This window comes from Arachis stenosperma, chromosome 2 (assembly GCF_014773155.1).
Source record: "Arachis stenosperma cultivar V10309 chromosome 2, arast.V10309.gnm1.PFL2, whole genome shotgun sequence".
NCBI classification, from domain to species: domain Eukaryota; kingdom Viridiplantae; phylum Streptophyta; class Magnoliopsida; order Fabales; family Fabaceae; genus Arachis; species Arachis stenosperma.
Window position 1 is genome coordinate 116,614,033 of NC_080378.1, and position 23,756 is coordinate 116,637,788.

At 35.2% G+C, this 23,756-nt stretch overlaps 2 protein-coding genes and 1 non-coding gene across 11 annotated transcripts; 1 reads left to right on the forward strand and 2 right to left on the reverse strand.

Annotated features, from left to right (window-relative positions):
- Positions 1-3,028: 3,028 nt before the first annotated feature.
- Positions 3,029-3,113, forward strand: TRNAM-CAU (transfer RNA methionine (anticodon CAU)). The gene is given in 2 exon segments: positions 3,029-3,066; positions 3,078-3,113. It is a non-coding gene; the product is annotated as a tRNA-Met (tRNA).
- A 572-nt stretch (positions 3,114-3,685) lies between these two features.
- LOC130960847 (putative disease resistance RPP13-like protein 1) lies at positions 3,686-7,998 on the reverse strand. Of its 4 annotated transcripts, none has more exons than XR_009079276.1 (3): positions 4,535-7,998; positions 4,265-4,409; positions 3,686-4,127 (listed from the first exon to the last, which is right to left on the reverse strand). XR_009079276.1 is itself a non-coding variant. In XM_057886342.1 (2 exons), exon 1 carries the CDS (start codon positions 7,825-7,827, stop codon positions 4,540-4,542), a length of 3,288 nt encoding a protein of 1,095 aa, XP_057742325.1. In that variant the 5' UTR covers positions 7,828-7,998; the 3' UTR covers positions 3,686-4,127; positions 4,535-4,539. The 4 variants fall into 4 exon arrangements, 2 of the variants coding, with proteins under 2 accessions (XP_057742325.1, XP_057742324.1); XR_009079274.1 differs by having other exon boundaries at positions 3,686-4,130; XM_057886342.1 differs by lacking the exon at positions 4,265-4,409.
- Positions 7,999-8,627: 629 nt separating this feature from the next.
- On the reverse strand, positions 8,628-22,087 carry LOC130961317 (putative disease resistance RPP13-like protein 1). 6 transcript variants are annotated; one of them, XM_057887134.1, is made up of 9 exons: positions 18,449-22,087; positions 18,081-18,146; positions 17,741-17,876; positions 17,570-17,653; positions 10,394-10,827; positions 10,137-10,297; positions 9,906-10,037; positions 9,371-9,461; positions 8,628-9,000 (listed from the first exon to the last, which is right to left on the reverse strand). In XM_057887134.1, exon 1 carries the CDS (start codon positions 21,241-21,243, stop codon positions 18,454-18,456), a length of 2,790 nt encoding a protein of 929 aa, XP_057743117.1. In that variant the 5' UTR covers positions 21,244-22,087; the 3' UTR covers positions 8,628-9,000; positions 9,371-9,461; positions 9,906-10,037; positions 10,137-10,297; positions 10,394-10,827; positions 17,570-17,653; positions 17,741-17,876; positions 18,081-18,146; positions 18,449-18,453. The 6 variants fall into 6 exon arrangements, 5 of the variants coding, with proteins under 5 accessions (XP_057743117.1, XP_057743116.1, XP_057743113.1 ...); XR_009079485.1 differs by having other exon boundaries at positions 17,570-17,876; positions 21,285-22,087; XM_057887133.1 differs by having other exon boundaries at positions 17,570-17,876.
- Positions 22,088-23,756: the final 1,669 nt, after the last annotated feature.

The window sequence follows — 23,756 nt, forward strand, 5'->3', positions numbered from 1 at the left end:
AGAGAAGGCAAGAAACGAAAGAAAAGAAGAAGAAGAGGAAGAGAAAGAAGAACGTGCAAGAATAAGAAGAACGAGAAAGAGAAAGCAAGAAACGAAAGAAAAGAAAAAGAAGAAGAAGAGGAAGAGGAAGAAGAACGTGCAGGAAGAAGAAGAAGAAGAAGAAGAAAGAGAAGGCAAGAAACGAAAAAGAAGAAGAAGAAGAAGAGGAATAGGAAGAAGAAGAAGAACGTAGACCTTGCATCAAGTTTTTGGGATTTATTCGTTAATTAACTTGTAAAGCATACAAGCCCTAATGACTTGTATGTAGAGCTTTTCTGTTTTTTTATATGCTTTCTTCTGACGCTTTTTACATTTAACATAGTTTCATCCAAATTTGTCATCAATTTCGTTTATAGTTACTAAAATTGTGAAGATCTTTTTCTATTCCAATATTCAATTTATGTTATCATTAGGTATATGGTATTTGAGTAAATATGAATGTATGATGCATGTTGTGATTTTTTGTCATACCTGATCATCAGATTTTCATTGCAGTTCGGAAATAAATTTTTTGGTGCTAAATTTGATGTTATGTGAAGGAATAGTGATAAGAGACTTATATATGTAGTTTAAATGGTATGGAATTTAAATACTTATAACGTAAAATTTATTATGATTAATAATATTATTATGACATTTGTAATATGGATATTTATTACCTTTAGTGAGTTATTTATAAAAATTAATAAATTAATTGTTACGGTTATAAATTTATTGTATTGTTTATAATGGTACGATATAATAAATATAGGAATATGAATTCAATGTATTTGGAGGTTACAAATTTGATACTCTTTTAATAAATTTGTTTTTTTTTAGTTTTCAAATATTCTTTTCAAAATTTATATTAGTAAAATAAAATAGAATTTGTTTTTAATAATAAGTAAAAACTACAATAATAGTTCTTTGTACATAGTGTTACTTATAAAAATTAAAATGATTATTTTTTTTACCAAAGAGACTCGAACTCGCGACCAATATGGGAGACTATGCCATTTGAGGTATAACTCATTGGCAAAAATTAAAATGATTATAATCAACATAATTATAATAATAAAATATAATTTTCATTTTTTAAACTTTTAATTTATTATAAATTAATTGTTGCGGTTATAAATTTATTGTATTGTTTATAACGGTAAGATATAATAGATATAGGAATATGAATTCAATGTATTTGGAGGTTACAAAGTTATTGAATTCTATATTTTAGTTTTTTATTTGTATATTTTATTTTGTTGCTGATTTAGAAATAATAGTTGATTTGATAAGAATTGAATGGTTGATTCTAAAATTGTGACAAGTAAGCAATATTGCTAACATGACATTAGTAGGAAAAAAGAAATATCTCAGAAGTAATATGGTGCATGCTTATGTATCTACTTTTATATATTAAGAATAGATAGATGGCATAATGTATCTCACTAATTGACTCAGCTAAGCAATCCAAATTATTTGTTCTATCAACAAATCTGAATGCACACTTTGTAGGTTACTCATTTTTCAGTTGAGAAAGAGTAAGGGCTGGTGAGTGGTTGCTGGTTACACACCTATTTCCTTCCATCCATGTAGAATCTTGATAATATTTTCACTCAATTCATCAATCATCAATTCATCAATCTTGATAAAATCGTTCTTTTGTCCAAAAACAATATTTTTTGGGCAATTTTATAACGTTTTATAACGTTAAGGATGATTTTAATAACGAAAAAAGATCGGAGACGATTTTGATTTTGGCCTCAAACTTTAGGGACGAAAACCCTTATTCTTATAATAATCATACTTGAAGGCTTAAAATCAAATGGTGGTTTCATGTAACTGTATTACTTCTTGGGCTAAAGACTTTCTTACTAGCATTATAAATGTGGACGAAAATCACAATTTCAATGGCAATATATTTAAAATGATGGTGTTGTGCAGACCAAGCAAAGTTGTGGCTCATCTCTCACAGCTAGTCCAAGTCAAGCTTGAGTTTCTCATATCTTATGGTCTAAGTTGGAAATAGAAAAAGATGAAGATGAAATGGGAGAGTGCAACGGTGACACTGGTGATGATTAACATGGTTAACATAATGGATAATACAAAGAAGTTGGTAAAACTTTTGAAGAAGATCCCGCTGCTCTGAGCACACTCACTTTCTACCGATCATTTGTTCAATGTCTCTGCTACCCATTCGCCGCTTACCTCGCCAAGCGCCACAACCGTGCTCATCTCATCGCTGTAATTCTAGCCTCAACTTCATTTGCTGGCATACCAGGTTGGAGAATAGCTTTCCACCTTGTTGCCCTTATCAGTGTCATAGCAGGTGTATTAGTACACCTCTCTGCTCTCTTCATCATGGGTTTCTTCATGAGCTGGAATGGTTCAGCAACAAACAAGTACGTACCCATATGACTCTTAGCATAACAAAATGTTTAGTTAACATTATCAACAGTCCAATACTTGCAGAGATAATCCCAGAGAAGTTTCGTTCAACTATATATGCGGTGGATAAGTTTTTTGAGGCTATATTGTTGACATTATGGCTCAGCGTATTTTTGGATATTAAAGCGGATAGAGGAAATGCTGCAGCATTGGCAAAAGCACTTTATACTGCAATCGGCTGTTGCATCTATTCAATCCTTTATTGGACGTATCCAAGGGACAGAGAGCAAGCAGGAATGATAGCCCAAATGCAATCAGAATTGCAGCCGCTGGAGAGTATTGACCTCCATGATAATGATGACCAAGTGTTGCTGCCGCGCTACTTCAAGACTCATGTATAAGAGGATCAAAATTTACTTTAAATAAACCTGTCATTATGTTAGCATTAGGAAAGTAGAAATGTTTTTTATTGTTAATAAAAGGCCAAAATCTTATTTGTCATGTATGTCTCTCTATCTCTTGCACCCATATTTACAAAGGAATTATGGTTTTAAATTTTTAATGTTCTGCTACAGATCATCAAGCTCAATTCATCAAATACATATCATATCAAAAAATATATATTGGGGTGGTGGCGCAGTTGGCTAGCGCGTAGGTCTCATAGCTTCTGAGTTATCCTGAGGTCGAGAGTTCGAGCCTCTCTCACCCCAATATGCCATTTTTTATTTTTCCTTGCTCACATGCTATTATATTTATTTGAGTATTAAGAATTGTCATGTATGTGAATTTGCAACAACATAAAAAACTAAACGAGAGATTCTGAGACCATCTCAAGAGATCTCAAATTTTCACATCTTCTGATTGTCAGAAGCCTGAGATTTGGAAATGCTGGGAACATGAAGGATGTAAGTGAATCACAATTCACAACAGTTGTCTATTTCTGGAAACATTAACTTGTCAAGCACATCTCTTTGGGAATCAACCACATCACTATCTTCATCTCATAGCCACTATAGGAATATGATTTTGCTACAGAAAAATTAATTATATAGACATATAAACTATTTTTTACCATAACGAGCCCACATATTCAAAAGAGATAACAAGGTCAACCACGACTAATAAACCTATCAGAACATTCACACAATTTTCAACAGGAAAATTTTCAAAACAATCTGAAAAGTATTAGTATGACAGGTTATAACAGTTTTATGAGAACTCATGAAATGCAGTAAATAAACATGCTAATGAAGAGATGAAAGTTAGAACAGAGATACTCAGTGATATATCCTGGTTCTATTCCGAAATAGAATCTACATCTAGTCCCCACCATAAAAAATGGTGGGATTTTCACTAAACGAATTCAGAATACAAATTGTCAAGATTACAAGTCACTCAGACTCTCTTAAGGCTTTTGCTAGATGCTCTCACTCACATACAAACACTCATGCCTTTTTTCTTTTACAGAAAAGTGAACACCATACACAGTAAACACATTCTGATTTTACTATTTGGATGATGATATTCTTCCCTCTCACTTTCTAATTTTCTTGCTGCTTCCAAACCTTCAACTGTATAGTTTCCAAATTTGAATGCTGCTTGAGGTACAATTCTACCTCTTCTTAGAAGGTTCTAATGTTACATTGTTGCTGTATCCTCATCATTGGGAGACTCCTTGCTGCATTCTAATTGGCCCATGTGTCTCCTTGATCCAAAATTTCTTTCTGCTGAAACACAAATACACACACATCAAAAGCAGAAGTCAACAATTTAACTCGGTGCAAAATAAATCCGGTGTTTGTCATCACATGATAATTAGTTTCAAAATTCAACAGACATTAAAGAATGAAAAGCCGCTTACAATTCCCAATTGGAGCCGAAAAATCTGTTACTTCACAAGAGTATGTACGTGAGTAGAAATGAGTTGAGGGTAGAAGTTGAGGAATGAGTTTCTTGGGACAGGAATACTTTGGTTACAATAGTGGGGATGTGGGTTGATGAATAACCTATCAATTTAAAATTGGAAATAGAAGTAAAATTTTTGTTAAGGGAGAATGAATATGATGATGTTGATGCACATATGCAGAAGATGAAGTGGGTTTGGGATATAGAGAGAGAGAAAAAGAGTTACCTGTTTTAAGATGTTGAGTCATTGAGAATCAGTTTCCCACCAAGTCGAATGTAGGGGATGTGGGAAATGGATGGCCAAATGTGGGGGTCCTTCCTCTCTATGCCTTCACTCAACAACGGACATTTGTTGATGTAGAGTTCCCTTAAAGAGGCAGGCACCCTTATTATCTTCTCCAGCTTAGGGCAATCTGAAATTTTGAGATAGTTGAGATTTGGGAACGATGGGAATGCGAAGGATGTAAGCGAATCACAGCTGTTGTGTATTTCTAATGTCTCTAGCGAGTGATGTTGTTGGTGTTGCATTGGGAATTCTACATTCTTGCAATTGTATATGCGCAACTCTTTCAATGAAGGGGGCAAAGAATCCCCTGGAAATGATATGGCTGATGAGCACTCTGAGATCTGTAGGTCTATGAGAGAGGTTAGTTGAGTGTGGATCATGGCCTCAATCACATACTCCACCTGCTGCTCTCCATTAACCCATAGTGTCTCCAACATGGAAAGTGGTAGCTCCCGGATTCTTGCTTCCTGTTTGCCATGTATTGTTAATTGGCGTAGGATGGGAGCTCTTGGCAGATAACAACCAAGCTCCTCGCATCCTCTAATGTAGAGTCCTTTCAAAGACGGAAGGAAAGTGGGCAAATCTCCTCTTAACTTAGGGCAGTTCACTATATTAAGCCACTCAAGTTTTGGAAATGGTGCATCATCATCATCATCACATTCATATGACTCCCAGTCCTCCCAGCAACACATATCATAAAATGAAAGAGATTTAAGGGATCGGAAGGGTGTCTCCTGATGCTGATGAGTTCCATCACCCTTATAGAATGAACGACCAATCATCTTCAGCTTGTCGAGCTCTGTAATGACTAGCTTCTCCAGAGAGGGTAACTGTCCAAGTGATGGAAGCACCCAACAATTCCTGCATGCCCTCAGATACAACTCAGTCATGTTGTGGTACGAAGACTGCCCTACCCAATCCGGAAACATCGTACCTCTGTAACGCCTGATGGATAGCTCCTTCAAGTCTTTGTGAGGACGTAATTTCTCAAGTATATCTATTTCACTTTGGGAATCACAAACCTCACTTTCTTCAAATGATGACCACCACAAATATAAAGCATTCAGTTGTATTTTTTCATCCATCTTTGCATTCGATGCTTCATCACTATTCTTAACATTCTCTAGTTTCTCAATCCGCAATGACCCATGAAGATGTGGTAGCTCTCCCAATTCTCCAATCCCATTCTCTTCATGTTTTCCCGCAATATAGTCACTTAAAAATTGCAAATCTTTTAATTTGTTCATCTTTTTTGGCATCTCTTCCATTTCAGTGCCTTCAATATCAAGATGACGCAAATTTACCAGATCTTGCATCTTGGACGGAAGCTTTTTAAGTCTTTTACAGTATCTCAACTTCAAGGTTTGTAAATTGTACAAGCGACTCAAAGACTCAGGCAAAGTCATGATGGATGTGTATGAAAGATCCAAATAACGCAAATGGATCAATTCACCAATTGAACCCTGCATCAAGGTTCCATCATCTGAAAACACATTAAATGACAAAACTCGTAAACACTTTAATTGTTCTAGTAAGTCACAAGGAACAGTTACTCCCTTTGAGAATCCACCATATTCATTCAAATCGATTTTCAACAATGTCCTCACATGTTTTAACCTTTCACATGCTTCTGTGATCTTCATAAGCGAATCATCATCAATGTTGCGAGAATATGACAAGTGGTGAGTTTTGGTATCATGCTTTTCTGTGTTCTTGAGCTCAAAGATTCTAGAAAAGAACTTTCCACCGTAAAATGTTGCTAAATCATGCATGAGGTCGTGCATCACAAATGTATTATCATCAGAGTTGGAATGTTGAAAAAATGATCTCGAAACCAAATCATCAAAATATTCACAACCAATTTCTTCCAAAGTGTTTCCACTCTTTGGTTGTAGCAAAAAACCTTCTGCCATCCACAACAATGTCAGTTCATCTCTATCAAATTCAAAGTCCTTCGGATACAAACAACAATAAACAAAGCAACGTTTTAAATACGAAGGAAGGTGGAAATAACTGATCCTCAATGCAGGAAGAATCACGCTATCCTCCTCAGAGAGTTCCCAGAATTCACTATTCAAAACATCATTCCAATCCTTTTCATTATCTTTCCCTCTCAATAACCCTCCAAGTGTTTGAGCTGCCAAAGGTAATCCTTTACATTTTTTAACAATTTTTCTACCAATTTCTTCTAAAGTTGAACGATCTTGGGATTCGGCAGGATCCCATGCACGATTTGCAAACACTGACCAGCATTGTTCTTCATCCAATAAACTCAAATTGTGAGCTTCAGTATGTTTAGTTTTCACCACAGAAGCAACTGTATCAAGACGTGTTGTTACAAGAATTTTGCCTACCTCACTTCCACATTCAAAAGGATTTAGAAAACTTTCCCAATGCTCACGATTACTGCTCCATACATCGTCCAGAACAACCAAGAAGTTCTTCCCTGCTAGCCCATTCTTCAAATGATTTTGAGCTGTATCTAAATCATTTGAGTAACAAGGACTGCAAGTTTTCTCTATCAGAGCCTTTGTCACCTTAAGAACATCAAATTCCTCCTCACCAACACAAACCCATGCCTTCACATTAAATGTTTGCTGCACCATGTCATCATTGTAAACCAATTTAGCCAAAGTAGTTTTTCCTATCCCACCCATGCCAACGATGGGAATGACAGACAGTTCACCATTGTTAACATCATCTAACAACAATTTCACTATGGTATCTCGCTCTCTGTCCCTTCCAACAAATATATCAGATTTTTTAACCAAGGAGGTTGAAGGAATCCTCCCAGACATGTTCTTGGCTGCAATCTTTTTCAGACGAAGGATATCTTTGTGTTTTGCAATATCCTCTAGTCTAGCAATGATTTCTTCAATCCTACTAACCATCTCCCTATCTTGCGAATTGAGAAAGCGAGACAAGAAGTTACCTGGTGGATCCTTCTGAGTAGCAGCTTTGGTAGCGACTTCATCCAACAAGTCATCAGCATCATACACAGCATTTTGGAGATCTTCGAGCCACCTCTTGACAGCAGAGTCAGTGATCTGCTTCTTCTCAGCATCATTCAGCACAGCTTCAACCACATTTAGAATGGTCTTCAACCTTTGAAGCAGCTTCTGGTCAACCTTCTTTCCTCTCATCATGTTGACGATCTCAGGATCAGACAGCCGGTCAAAAAGAACATTGAGAAAAGAAGAGAGAAAAGCTCCTCCAACAAGTTCAGCAGCCATGTTCACAAGAGCAAGAAAGTAAGAAAGGGAAGGAAAAGGAAGCTGTTTCTGTTTGCACTCCAAACTCAGAATTCACTCACAAACACAGGTTATGGAAGGGGTAGCAGTTCAGTGTAAGTACTGTAATGTGGTGCATGCTGAGATTATTATAATTAACCAATAATAATATATGTTGACTTCATATGCTTTTTGCCTTTGGTCTTCATGACAAAGTTCACGTGAAGCTTCTTGTTGTCTTTCTCCAAAGCTACCGTGAGATGCCTTTGGTCTTCATTTTTCCATTTTTAAAATGCTCCCTACAACGGATCTTTAGCTGCAAAATGTTTAACAATATCCACTTGTACATTTATTTATTAACCCACCTACCATTCACGCTTCTCTATACCATAAAAATTTTTTTCACCTTTCTCTTTTTGTTAACAGACAAGATGCAATGTAAATCCACTAGAAGTGGGGCATCTGGTTCAATGATTTCGATTAAATTAGTCTTCAACATTTTCGACTTTACCAAGTTAGCACATTTTGCTTCACAGTTTATTTGTACAGGCACGTTTCAATATCATCTTACACTTTTAGTAGATAGTTTAATATGTTTTATTAAATGGTCTGGTTTATGATATTTCTTTTTAGGATTTAGAACGTTGGTGAAGGTACAAGAAAACATGGTATGTATAAAAGAGGTTCCATTTCTAATAATTTGTAAATTATAAGATATAGAACAATGATAAACTTACCTGACCAATGACAACTTTAAATATTATCTTTCTGATTTTATCATTATATTTTTTTTGGTGACAGCTTTAATCAGTATTTGAAAACATTTGTGACACAATGTAGAAATGAAAAATTATTATGCTAAAGGTTTCTACTTTTACAATACATTCCCACATTAAGCTCCAGTGCTAAAAAAATTAAACAACCTACTCATCAAATAAGTGTCAAAGAGAAATATGAGATGGATCCTTTACATGCTTCATAGCTCCAATTATAGAAGTGCTTCTTCTACCTCTCAAGAACAAATTAAACCATTTTGCAGAGAGTTTTGGATATCTCTTCAATTCTGGATCATTTCTATCAACGTAATATAGGCCATAGCTTACTTTGTAACCATCCAATAACTCAAATAAATCTAAAAAGGACCATGCAAAATACCCCCTTATATTTGATCCAATTCTGCAAGTTAAAAAAAAAAGGTGATGAAATGGAAAATTAGGAAACACAAGAAGTGTATACATGGGTTTTATTAATAGATTCCCAAATTGGAGGGTAAAATTTTTGGAACTAGTTTTATTTGATATACATTGAATTAATAAAACATCTACAGAGGAGGAGGAGGGGGAGGGGGGGGGGGGGAAGAAGGGCGGCTGGAGACTTATTTTATAAATCCATCCAAATGCAAAAAAATAGCTTTTACTTTATCTTATGTTTGAAAATAATATTTTTTTTTTAATTTCCATAAATCAGTTCTCAAAAAAAGAAAATATCAACTCTAGTATTTCTTCAAAAGCACAAAAATGAAAGAATCTAGATGCATTTTCCATACCTCAAGGCATCAAGTGTGGCACCAATATATCCATGCACGTATTTGACCCTTCACTCATCTTGTAATGATGCATTGCTTGGTGTTCTTTGACCTATCCACATGATAATGCAAAGTTGCAAACCAAATCTTTATCAGTAAATATACAGTATTATAAAACACATGCATTTCAACCTAAATTTTAGCATATCATGCACTAAATTGTTAAGTAATTTAAATCTTAACATAAATTTCTACTAAATCTATACCACTAAAGTATCTTGATCAATCATACTCCAAGCAGTTAAATTTAGTGCAATTAGTAATTCATTCCGTTAGTTCACCAAATCAATCTTCAACAAATCCTCCAAGGATTCAGTAATTCAGTCATAATTTCAATAGAACTTAAGATACTCACTTATCAGGATGATGAGACATAACATATTGTTGATCCTTGAGTAGGTTTGTGAGTAATCTTCTATGTGCATCTAATGGTCATCTATGATTTCTAGTTCGAAAATACAGAACTATCAGAAATGCCAAAGTGAAAGGGATTTACCATTTTCATATATGAATATAGGAGGATTGCCATAAAGGAGCTTGAATTTATTCAATTCTTGCTGTAAACCCGATGATGCGACAGGGTACTGATTCATTCAAAGCATTCAAAGCCACCTTAGTTGTGATGTAACTGGTAAAAGAAAAAGAAGATTATGATATTAAGGATTGTAATGTATTGTGAATTTGTGAAAACAAAAAACTAAATGAGAGTTTGAAGCTTTCACTATACTTCTCAAGATTCATCCCTTTCATCCTCTGGACCAATAAGCTGTGTTCAACGTTGCCCTGTACTATGAAACCGTATCTATTTCACCATCAGTATCCAATGTACAATGCTGAAAAAAGTGTTTCCATGATTCTACAATGCCTGCCTTTCTCCATTGTCTTAAGCTAGACATTAGTATGTAAAATAAGATATAAGGCTTACAGAATGATGATTCCTAAGGTTAAGAATGAAATACAGATGATAAAAGGTTCATCCTTCACCTGTTTAAGATTTCGAATCATCATGAAATCTGTCTCCTATCAACATAAATGGTGGAGATGCAGGAAATAGTAGGCCAAATGTGGCGATCCTTCCTCCGTCTACATTCACCGAACAATGGACATTGACCAATTCTGAGATCGCTTAAAGAGGCAGGTAGCCTTATGTTCTCCAACTTAAGACAGCTCTTAATTGATAATTGCCAGAGGAACTATAACTCTGACACCATCTCAAGAGATCTCAGATTTTCACATCTTTTGATTGTCAGAAGTCTGAGATTTGGAAATGCTGGGAACATGAAGGATGTAAGTGAATCACAACTCACAACTGTTGTCTATTTCTGGAAACATTGTACTTCAGTAGCCCTTGATTCTTAGCTCCTTCAAGTCTTTGTGAGGATGTAACTTGTCAAGCACATCTCTGGAATATGATTTTGCTACAGAAAAAAAAAATTAATTATAGATATATAAACTATTTTTTACCATAACAAGCCCACATATTCAAAAGAGATGACATAAGGTCAACCACTAACCAAAATTAATAAACCTATCAGAACATTCACACAATTTTCAACAGGAAAATTTTTCAAAACAATCGCAAAAGTACTAGTATGACAGGTTACAACAATTTTATGAGAACTGATGAAATGAAGTAAATAAACATGCTAATAAAGAAATGAAAGTTAGAAGAGAGTTACTCAGTGATATATCCTGGTTCGAATCCAAAAATGTAGAATCTACATCCAATTCCCACCATAAAAAATGGTGGGATTTTCACTAAACGGATTTAGAATTCAAATTGTCAAGATTACAAGTCACTCAGACTCTCTTAAGGCTTTTGCTAGATGCTCTCACGCACATACAAACACTCATCCCATTTTTCTTTTACAGAAAAGTGAACACCATACACAGTAAACACATTCTGATTTTACTATTTGAATGATGATATTCTTCTCTCTCACTTTCTAAATTTCTAATTTTCTGATTTTACTCAAAAGTTTGGAATTGGAAGCTCAAGGCAGCCAAAAAATCTGTTACTGAACGTGAGTAGAAACGTGTTGAGGATAGAAGTTGAGGAATGAGTTTCTTGGGACAGGAATACTTTGGTTACAATAGTGGGGATGTGGGTTGATGAATAAGCTATTAATTTAAAATTGGAAATAAAACTAAAATTTGTGTTAAGGGAGAATGAATATGATGTTGGTGCACATATGGAGAAGATGAAGTGGCTTTGGGATATATAGAGAGAGGAAAAGAGTTACCTGTTTTAAGATGTTGAGTCATTGCGAATCCGTTTCCCATTAACATAGATGTCAGGAATGTAGGAAATGGATGGCCAAATGTGGGGGTCCTTCCTCTCTATACCTTCACCCAACAATGGACATTTGCTGACGTAGAGAAAATGTAAAGAGGCTGGCAGCCTTATGCTGCCCAGAGATGTCAAATTTTCACGTCTTGCTATTGTCAAATACTTGAGATTTGGGAAAGCTGGCAATGTGAAGGATGTAAGTGAATCACAGCTGTTGTCTATGTGTAGAGACTCTAGCGAGTGATGTTGTTGGTGTTGCATTGAGAATTCTACATTCTTGCAATTCTCGATGGTTAGCTCTTTCAAGGAAGGGGGCAAAGAATCCCCTGGAAATGATATGGCTGATGAGCAATTTGAGATTCTTAAATAACTGAGAGAGGTTGGTCGGGTGTGGGTAATGGCCTCAAACACATACTCCACAAGCTGGTTTCCTTCAATTATTAGTCGTTGCAGTGAAAGTGGTAGGTCTCGCATTCTTGCTTCCTGTTTGCCATATATTAATAATTGGCGCATGATGGGAGCTCTTGGCAGATAACAACCAAGCTCCTCGCATTCATTAATCCGGAGTTCTTTTAAAGATGGAAGGAAAGTTGGCAAATCTCCTCTTAACTTAGGACACTGCAATATATGAAGTTCCTCAAGTTGAGGAAATGGTGCATCATCATCATCATCACATTCATATGACTCCCATTCCTCCCAGCAACTCATAACATAAAATTCCAGAGATTTAAGGGATCGGAAGGGTGTCTCCTGATGCTGATGAGATCCATCACCCTTATAGAATGAGCCACCAATCATCTTCAGCTTATCACAATGTGAAATCTGCAATCTCATTAGAGAGGGTAACTGTCCAAGTGAAGGAAGCACCCAACAATTCCTGCATCCACCCAGCTGCAACTGAGTCATGTTGTGGTACGAAGACTGCCCTATCCAATCTGGAAACATGGTACCTCTGTAACCCCATATGAATAGCTTCTTCAAGTCTTTGTGAGGACGTAATTTGTCAAGTACATCTTTTTCACTTTGGGAATCACAAACCTCACTCTCTTCAAATGATGACCACATCAAATATAAAGCATTCAGGTGTATTTTTTTATCCATCCTTGCATTCAATGCTACGCCACTATTATTAACATTCTCTAAGTTCCCAATACTCAATGACCCATGAAGATGTGCTAGCTCTCCTAATTCCCCAACTCCATTCTCTTCATGCTTTCCCACCATATACTTACTTAGAAATTGCAAATCTTTTAATTTGCTCATACCTTTTGGCATCTCTTCCAAACCAGTGTCGAAAATATCAAGATGACGCAAATTCACAAGATTTTGCATGTTGGAGGGAAGCTGTTTAAGATTTTTACAGCTTCTCAACTTCAAGGTTTGTAAATTGTACAAGCAACTTAAAGACTCAGGCAAAGTCACAATGGATGTGTATGAAAGATCCAAATAACGCAAATGGATCAATTTGCCAATTGAACCATGCAACAAGTTTTCATCATCTGAAAATAATGTAAATGACAAAACTCGCAAGCACTTCAAATGTTCTAGTAAGTGACAAGGAACGGTTACTCCATCTCCCTCTGGGATTACACCGCCTTTATGCAAATTAATTTGCATCAATGTCCTCACATGTTTTAACCTATTGCATGCTTCCATGATCTTCATAATCGAATCATCATCATTGTTGAGAGCACATGACAAGTGCCGAGTTTTGGTATCATGCTTTGCTGCATTTTTGAGTTCAAGGATACCAGAAAAGAACTTTCCACCATAGAACGTTGCTAAATCATGCATGAGATCATGCATTACAAATGAATTTTTAGCAGAGTTAGAATGTTGAAAAAATGATCTCGAAACCAAATCATCAAAATATTCATAACCAGTTTCTTCTAAAGTGTTTCCACTCTTTGGTTGTAGCAAAAGACCTTCTGCCATCCACAATAATGTCAAATCATCTCTATCAAATTCAAAGTCCTTCGGATACAAAGAACAATAAACAAAACAACGTTTTAAATACGAAGGGAGGTGGTAATAACTGATTCTCAATGCAGGAAGAATCCCGCTATATTCCTCAGAGAGTTCCCAAAATTCACTATTCAAAACACCATTCCAATCCTTTTCATTATCTTTCCCTTTCAATAACCCTCCGAGTGTTTGAGCTGCCAAAGGTAATCCTTTACATTTTTTAACAATTTTTCTACCAATTTCTTCTAACGCTGAATGATCTCGGGATTCTGCAGAATCCCATGCTCGATTTGCAAACACTGACCAGCATTGATCTTCATCCAACAAACTCAAATTATGAGCTTCAGTATGTTTAGTTTTCACCACAGAAGCAACTGTATCAAGACGTGTTGTTACAAGAATCTTGCCTCCCGCACTTCCACATTCAAAAGGATTTAGAAAACTTTCCCAACGCTCACGATTACTGCTCCATACATCATCCAGAACAACCAAGAAGTTCTTCCCCGCTAGCCCATTCTTCAAATGATTTTGAGCTGTATCTAAATCATTTGAGTAACAAGGACTGCAAATTTTCTCAATCACAGCCTTTGTGACCTTAAGAACATCAAATTCCTCCTCACCAACACAAACCCATGCCTTGACATGAAACTTCTGGTGAACTTTGTCATCATTATAAACCATTTTAGTCAAAGTTGTTTTTCCTATCCCACCCATGCCCACGATGGGAATCACAGACAGCTCACTATCGGTAGCATCATCTAACAACAATTTCACTATAGTATCTCTCTCTTTGTCCCTTCCAACAAATATATCAGATTTTTTTACCAGTGAGGTTGATGGAATCCTCCCAGACATGTTCTTGGCTGCAATCTTTTCTAGACGAAGGATATCTTTGTGTTTTGCAATCTCTTCTAGTCTAGCAATAATGTCTTCAATCCTAGTAACCATCTCCCTATCTTGCAAATTGAGAAAGCGAAACAGGAAGTTACCAGGTGGATCCTTCTGAGTGGCAGCTTTGGTGGCGACTTCATCCAACAAGTCATCAGCATCATAGACAGCATCTTGGAGATCTTCGAGCCACCTCTTGACAGCAGAGTCAGTGATCTGCTTCTTCTCAGCATCATTCAGCACAGCTTCAACCACATTCAGAATGGTCTTCAGCTTTTGAAGCAGCTTCTGGTCAACCTTCCTTCCTCGCATCATGTTGATGATATCAGGATCAGACAGCCTATCGAATAGGATATTGAGAAAAGAAGAGAGAAAAGCTCCTCCAACAAGTTCAGCAGGCATGTTCACAAGATATGCACTCAAAACTCAGACTTCTGACAAACACAGTACAGAAATGGTAGGTTTCAGTGTAGATTAGCCAAGTATATGGTGCGCCGCTGATATTTTCATTAGTAAAAGTAAATTCACTAAATTGACTTGAATTGCTTACTGGTCTTCGGTCTTCCAGACGAGTTTACATGATGCTTCTATCTTTCTTCCTCCCAAACAGTGACATGTTTCAGTGCTGTCATAAAGTGTAAGGCCCGTAAATAAAAAAAATAAAAAGAAAAGAAATTAGAAACAAAAGTGGTCCAAGCCCGTGATTCTTTTCCCTCTCTTTCTTCTACTCGAACAAGTAACAACTAACACTAACATCAACTTGAGTGTCGTCCACTTAATCGAGTAATCGCAGCACTTCTCAAAGAAGATGCAGATTGCACCTTCAGTCGCATTCTTCATAGCCAAAGCTGTGCGTTTTAGAAGCCGGGTCAGGTTGGAATATGGAGCTTCTATTCTTAAGTGTAGTTGTCTAAATTTGAAGAAGAGCAAAAATTACTTTTAATTCAAAATTTATCGATTATTAAAATATTAAGGTGATTTTTTACCTTGATAATTATTTATATTTTTTATTTTATTATATTTTTAGTTATAAATATCAATAAATTCGAAAATTCATTGTTATGATAAGATAGAATTTAAAATTTTTGTATAATTAAGTTCTATTATATATTTATATCAATTGATGTTAATTTATTAGAGCTATTATTATACTTGTGGTACTAGATTTTTAAAAGAACTATTTTACAGTAAAAATTTCTCTCATAGATCTTAGTTTGTGAATAAACTTTATATCTGTAACTAAATTTTGGTATTGTATAATTTTTATAATTATAAAAAAATAATTTTACTTTACTAACTTATTTATTAGCATGATATCTATGTTAACTATTTTATTAAAAAAATTTTACATGAGACATAATATTTTGTGTTGAAACTAATTGAGTTTGACATTTGGGAGATTTAATTACAATTAAATATTTTCTTTATATTTATATTTATATTTTGGATATAATTTAGTATTGATTTTGGACAAATTGTCATATAGATTAATATTTGATTAATGATGCATTTATTGATTTGTTTGACAACTATTAACTTAGCTATATTTTGTATGTCAAAATATTTTAGAAGGTTCTATGATGGAAATCGTAATTAGCGAAAGTGCATGCTATACTTGGGGCACCTTGTAAGTATATACTTGTATCATATGAGATAGAAAAAGATACATATCTGTTTTATGACCACAAATAGTAGAAATGTAGAATATGTCTGTTTCAGAATTCACACAAAGAAAAAATAACATAAATATGATTTCTGTCTGTTTTCATTACTTTTCTAAATTAGATAATCTTCTGTTTATATTTTTTATAGAATAAAAAAATTTGAACGTTTGATATCTATAATTAATTATTAATGTGTTTGAATATATTGCTATCACTATTATTAGATTATTGTCTAAGAAAAAATTTATCGTATTATTTATTTGTTATTAATTAATTCTATTTATTAAAATATTATTCTATTCTTATATATTTTGTATTATGTATCAAATAATCTATATATTATATTTTTATTACAAATTTTTGAATTTTTAAGATAAAATTATAAAATGTGAAGTTAATTCATATTCAATGATATTAAGCGGAGTTGTTGCAAAAATACTTGGATTTATCAAAACCAAATAGAAAAAAAGATTAACTTTTTTTTTATACTTGAACAAATACTTTAATATATATACATACACACAAATATGATAGATTGATAGAACTAGATTTTATTATACTACAGAAGTTATTATAATACACAAAGAGGCTCATAATGTAGCATGGATCTTAAATGCTGCCTAGATTAATGGCTCTCAAGGGGATGGAATGTGTGATTATATGTGACACCTTTTAATCATTTTGGCTCCTGTGTTAGTGTTACAGCTATCCAGCTAGGGAATGGAATGCAATTTGCACCCAAAGCATATGATTTTATTTTCAACTTTGTTGCCATCTATTGTAAATTTTACTATTTAAATTTTGCACTACAACAATGCTATGCAACCAAAACTTGTTTGAGAGGGAGGTGTCAAAATTATTGTTTAAAAGAGTGAAAGTAAGATAGAGGATATTCAGAAAATGAAGAAATAAAGCAGAATTAAAGGGATTGAAAGCAGAGAAAACAGAAAACTGAATTGTACATTTACTGAATGAGAATGAATCATAATTACAATTCTATCTCAATAAATTAATAACTTCATAGAAAATAGAAAATTGAAGAGGAATGCTATAACGCAGCTAACGTATAGCGGTCATAACAGAATTACCTCACTCAGTCTAATCCTTGCTTATTACTAACATGCAAAAATAGCTGATTGAAATAGGAAAAATGGAATAAAAAAAGCATGAAACTTTTTTTAGATAGCAATTAAGATAAAAAAAAAAAAAGCATGGAATAATAAGATAATAAAAGTAAAAAATAAAAAACCATGCTCTTAGGTAGGTTAAAAGTAAAAAATAAAAAACCAACAACTAAGAATTTTGTGGAAAATTGGAAAAAATACACAAGATAAATTTAATGCTTATGCTTACTTGTTTATGATCACATTAAAGTAACCTGTACCATGCGCATGACGGTTGTACTTGTACATACTTCAACGTAGCAAAAGCAAAATCCTTATTCACAATGGTTATAAAAAGGTGCATGAGAAAGTATATTGTACAAGAAAATAGTCACGAGAATAATGCAGTGCAGGATTATACCACTCTAAGAATGGTCCAGCTTGAAGTTCCGGCCCGAGACAACAAATTTTATCTATCTATTTAGCTCTTTGTCCATGTACTCGTTACTCAACCAAAAAATAATTAGTACTACACAACTTGAGACTTGAAAGATCATCTGCATTAAGAAAATTGAAACAAATAACTCAATTATTCTACAAGATCTTTATTTAAGCATGCCTAAAGATTTCCTATATTCATTTGTTGCAGATTTCAAACATGATACTTTGTTTATTTCTCCAGGAATCCTTTAAGTTTCAACGGAATAAAGGAAACTATAGAACAAACGTAACTTTAAATCCAAATAGAGAAGCATCCTTACAAGATTGGAGGTGCAGCACCCAAATTGCAATACACTGACAAGTCCCAGAAGAATCAATAGATGTCCCTATACATGAACAAAGAAAGAAGAAACAATAAAAAAAATGGGGTAGAACACTGAAATGGGGAGGAAAAAAAAAAGATCCAAAAGTTGACATTGTATCCTAAAAAAGGTTAGCAGTTTTCCCGAAAGTACCTATTGACTAGAGTGGTGATTAAGTGTCAAAGAGGATTGGGTTTTGTATTTACAGCAAAAAGAGTACGATAAACTTTTGAAATAAAAGCAAGATTATGTAGGAGAGAATGAATATGATGTTGGAGAAGATGAAGTGAAGTGGGTTTGGGATAGAGAAGGAGCAAAAGAGTTACCTGTTTTAAGATGTTAAGTCATAGCGAACCGTTGTCCCGTTAACATAAATGAAGGGGATGTGGGAAATGGATGGCCAAATGCGGGGGTCCTTCCTCTTTATGCCTTCACCCAACAACCCACATTCTCTGATGGAGAGTTCCCTTAAACAGGCAGGCAGCCTTGTTATGTTCTCCAGCTTAGGGCAACCTTCAATTGATAACTCTCGGAGGGACTGTGACTCTGACACCTCCAGAGATGTTAAATTTTCACTTCTGCTGGTTTTCAGAACCAAGAGATTTGGTTGGGTGTGGGTCATGGCCTCAAACAGAGACTCAACAAGCTGATTTCCATCGATTCTTAGTAGTTGCAGTGAAAGTGATAGGTCCCGTATTCTTGCTTCCTGTTTGCCATATATTTCTAATTTGCGTAGGATGGGAGCTCTTGGCAGATAACAACCAAGCTCCTTGCATCCTCTAATCTCAAGTGTTTTCAACGAGGGAAGGAAAGTGGGCAAATCTCCTCTTAACTTAGGACAGTACTTTATAACAAGCGTCTCAAGTTTCGGAAATGGTGCATCATCATCCTCATCATATTCATATGACTCCCATTCCTCCCAGCAACCCATACGATAAAATTTCAGATATTGAAGGGATCGGAAGGGTATCTCCTGATGACGATGAGTTGCATCAGCCTTATAGAATTCACCACCAATCTTCATCACCATATTACAACGTGAAATCTCCAATCTCGTTAGAGCGGGTAACTGTCCAAGTGAAGGAAGCATCCAACAATTCCTGCATCTCCTCAGCTCCAACTTAGTAATCTTGTGGTACGAAGGCTGCCCTACCCAATCCGGAAACATGGTACCTCTGTAACGCCTGATGGATAGCTCCTTCAAGTCTTTGTGAGGACGGAATTTGTCAAGTATATCTTTTTCAGTGTGGGAATCACAAACCTCACTTTCTTCACATGGTGACCATATCAAATATAAAGCATTCAGGTGTATTTTTTCATCCATCCTTGCATTCGATGCTTCACCACTATTCTTAACATTCTCTAACTTCCTAATACACAATGACTCACGGAGATGTGCTAGTTCTCCCAATTCTCCAATCCCATTCTCTTCATGCTTGCCCACGATATAGTCACTTAAAAATTGCAACTCTTTTAATTTGCTCATCTTTTTTGGCATCTCTTCCAAATTAGTTAAAGAAACATCAAGATGACGCAAATTCACAAGATTTTGCAGCTTGCTAGGAAGCTTTTTAAGTCTTCCACAGTTTCTCAACTTCAAGGTTTGTAAATTGTACAAGCAACTTAAAGACTCGGGCAAAGTCACGATGGATGTGTATGAAAGATCCAAATAACGCAAATGGATCAATTTGCCAATTGAACCATGCAACAAGTTTTCATCATCTAAAACAAAATTTGATGACAAAACTCGTAAGCACATCAAATGTTCTAGTAAGTCACAAGGAACGGCTCCTCTATATCGTCCACCACCCTCATGCAAATTGAGATGCAACAATGTCCTCACATGTTTTAACCTATTGCATGCTTCCATGAACATCAAAACCGAATCATTATCATTCTCGCATGACAAGTGGCGAGTTTTGGTATCACGCTTTGCTTTATTCTTGAGTTTAAGGATACTAGAAAAGAACTTTCCACCATAAAATGTTGCTAAATCATGCATGAGGTCGTGCATCACAAATGTAGTATCATCAGAGTTGGAATGTTGAAAAAATGATCTCGAAACCAAATCATCAAAATATTCATAACCAATTTCTTCTAAAGTGTTTCCACTCTGGTGTTGTAGCAAAAGACCTTCTGCCATCCACAATAATGTCAATTCATTTCTGTCAAATTCAAAGTCCTTCGGATACAAACAACAATAAACAAAGCAGCGTTTTAAATAAGATGGAAGGTGGTAATAACTGATTCTCAATGCAGGAAGAATCCCACTATCCTCCTCGGAAAGTTCCCAGAATTCACTATTCAAAACATCATTCCACTCCTTTTCATTATCTTTCCCTCTCAATAACCCTCCAAGTGTTTGAGCTGCCAAAGGTAGTCCTTTACATTTTTCAACAATTTTTCTACCAATTTCTTCTAAAGTTGAACGATCTCGGGATTCAGTAGGATCCCATGCACGGTTTGCAAACACTGACCAGCATTGTTCTTCATCCAAGAGACTCAAATATTGAGCTTGATTATGTTTAGTTTTCACCACAGATGCAACTGTAACAAGACGTGTTGTTATAAGAATTTTGCCACCCACACTTCCACATTCAAAAGGAGTTAGAAAACATTCCCAACGCTCACGATTACTGCTCCATACATCATCCAGAACAACGAAGAAGTTCTTCTCCGCTAGTGCTTTCTTCAAATGATTTTGAACTGTATCTAAATCATTTGAGCTACAAGGACTGCAAATTTTCTCTGTCACAGCCTTTGTCACCTTAAGAACATCAAATTCCTCCTCAGCAACACAAACCCATGCCATGAAATGAAACTTTTGCTTCACTTTGTCATCATTATAAACCAATTTAGCTAAAGTAGTTTTTCCTATCCCACCCATGCCCACGATGGGAATCAAAGACAACTCACCGTCGTTAGCATCATCTAACAACAATTTCACTATGGTGTCTCTCTCTTTGTCCCTGCCAACAAATATATCAGATTTTTTAACCAATGAGGTTGATGGAATCCTCCCAGACATGTTCTTGGCTGCAATCTTTTCTAGACGAAGGATATCTTTGTGTTTTGCGATATCTTCTAGTCTAGCAATGATGTCTTCAATCCTAGTAACCATCTCCCTATCTTGCGAATTGAGAAAGCGAGACAGGAAGTTACCTGGTGGATCCTTCCGAGTGGCAGCTTTGGTAGTGACTTCATCCAACAAGTCATCAGCATCATAGACAGCATCTTGGAGATCTTCGAGCCACCTCTTGACAGCAGGGTCAGTGAACTGTTTCTTCTCAGCACAGCTTCAACCACATTCAGAATCGTCTTCAGCCTTTGAAGCAGCTTCTGGTCAACCTTCTTTCCTCTCATCATGTTGATGAAATCAGGATCAGACAGCCTGTCGAAAAGAACATTGAGAAAAGAAGAGAGAAAAGCTCCTGCAACAAGTTCAGCAGCCATGTTCACAAGATCAAGAAAGTATGAAAGGGTAAGGGAGTGGTTTGTGGTGTGCACTCAAAACTCAGAATTCAGACAAACACAAAAAGGTAATACAGAAATGGTAGGTTGCAGTGTAGCTTAGCCAAGTATATGGTGCGCTGCTGATATTTTCTTTAGCAAAAGTAAATTGACTTAAAATGCTTAATGGTCTTCCAGACTAGTTCACATGATGCTTCTACCTTTCTTCTTCCAAAACAGTGACATGTTTCAGTGCTTTCATAAAGGATTGGGTCCACTGCCCTCTTTACTTCAATGATTAAGTAGATATTTTTCAACAATAGTAACACCCTCTATTTTCGCATTTATCTACCAACACAAAGTGTATTGTGTAATTCCTGTAGGATGATTTCAGCTCTATTTACTTTTTACATCCCACTTCGTTCGCATATTTCGCCGTAAATAGAATCCAAATATATTGAAATGAAGGTGAAAAAGTACATGAATGATAACTATGATGTTTAACATTATGGGAACCATCCTTCACCGACTGATGAGAAAACCAGATGTGAATGATTTAGTATTTTGTTTTTAAGCAAATATTTGTTGCTTCCCCATTTAACCAAAATATTCAATCATATGATGATTTGGTATTAGATTATACAAATATGACTATTTTTGTTAGAAATTAAATTACAGGATGGGATAATGAAGATGCCCTTACAGTTGAATTTGTTGCTACACTCTTATAGTGTCCACAGTGTATCTTACAGTGTCCAAATTCTTACCATCTATTCAGGGTAAACAATAATCTAAATTAGAATACTGTAGAATGATTTTATTTTTATCAAAGTAGGATGATTTCAGTTTTTTTTTATTATTAATTTTAACATCACACTACTTTTACACATTATAGTTCTAGCATTTTTATTTTTCTTAAATGGAATTTCAAATGAAATTTTTATTTATTAATTTTTTAGGGCGGAATACAAATTTATTAAAATGGAAGTCAATGATAACTCTGCTGTTTACAATTTACATCATTGCCATTAAGGTTGGTTATCTTATAGGTGCAAGGCTCTGCCTCTGGTGTTTATGTTGATAGCAGCATCACTTCTATCTGATATCTGCAATAACAGCAACCTTGGTATGATTTTTAATGTATTTGTCTAAGGCATATAAAATGCGCTCTGCATTAATTAACTATATAAACTACAGAAGAATAACATTTACAATGACATCAGCAAAAAAGCAAAGCCAGGAAATTTGCCAACACAAAAAATCATACTCAGTTCTGCAATTTGTATGTACTTACTGCTTAGTGCTTACGTATAATTTGGATAGATCAAGTGATAAACTTTATATTTTTGTTTTCCATTAATTTTCTTATGTAATCATGTTCATATTTTTTACAAAAAATAATTGTCACAGCCCACATTGAGCCATAACTGGCACTCAGGAAAATAGTCCCCCAACAAACCTAACAAATTCGAATATAAGATATATAAAAATGTTACAAATATTTTTGAATAAATATTTAGTTCTAATAAATCGATTATTAAAACCAATTTAAAATCCTTTAATAATAATCTTTGTAAGTACTAAGTTCAAAGCACCGTATAAAATATAGACATTATAGACGTAAAGTCAAACAATTATAATTATAAATGTAAAATCTACACACAAATTAGTCCAAGGGACAGAAGAGACCAACCTCAAAGTGCCAAGATAAAAGGTGAGGAAAGTTGAAGTAGAATGGAATAAAAGCAGAAATTTGGACCGGGGCAGCAGAAAGTTGCGGCTGCAACAACAGAAGCTTCATGCCTACCAATATACACACGATTCAATGGAGCAATGACAAGATCATCACTGACAGCCCTAGTAGCAACATGGGGCAACCAGTAAAAATGGAAGCGAATCCAACAACCTACGATGATTTAAAACTGAGCAAAGGCAAAAAGAGAATCAAGATAGGACAGAGTCAATAATAGAGGTTTACGGCAAAACAAGGCAGAACAAGATTAGTCTTACCAAAGAAAGCAAGGGGATGGAGCATGAGCAGCTCCGGTGATCCTCTCCAACATCGACGGTAAAGGACACAGCATAACAGTGGTGGCGACGATTTTAATAAGAAAAAAAAATGTTAAGGACGATTCTAAATCAAAAATTACGTTTGGACGGTTTCGATTCTGATTCTGACCCTCA

Bases quoted from the DNA above. Each gene is read 5' to 3' on its own strand.
- LOC130960847 (XM_057886342.1), bottom strand. From the start codon at position 7,827: ATGGCTGCTGAACTTGTTGGAGGAGCTTTTCTCTCTTCTTTTCTCAAT.
- LOC130961317 (XM_057887130.1), bottom strand. From the start codon at position 14,954: ATGCCTGCTGAACTTGTTGGAGGAGCTTTTCTCTCTTCTTTTCTCAAT.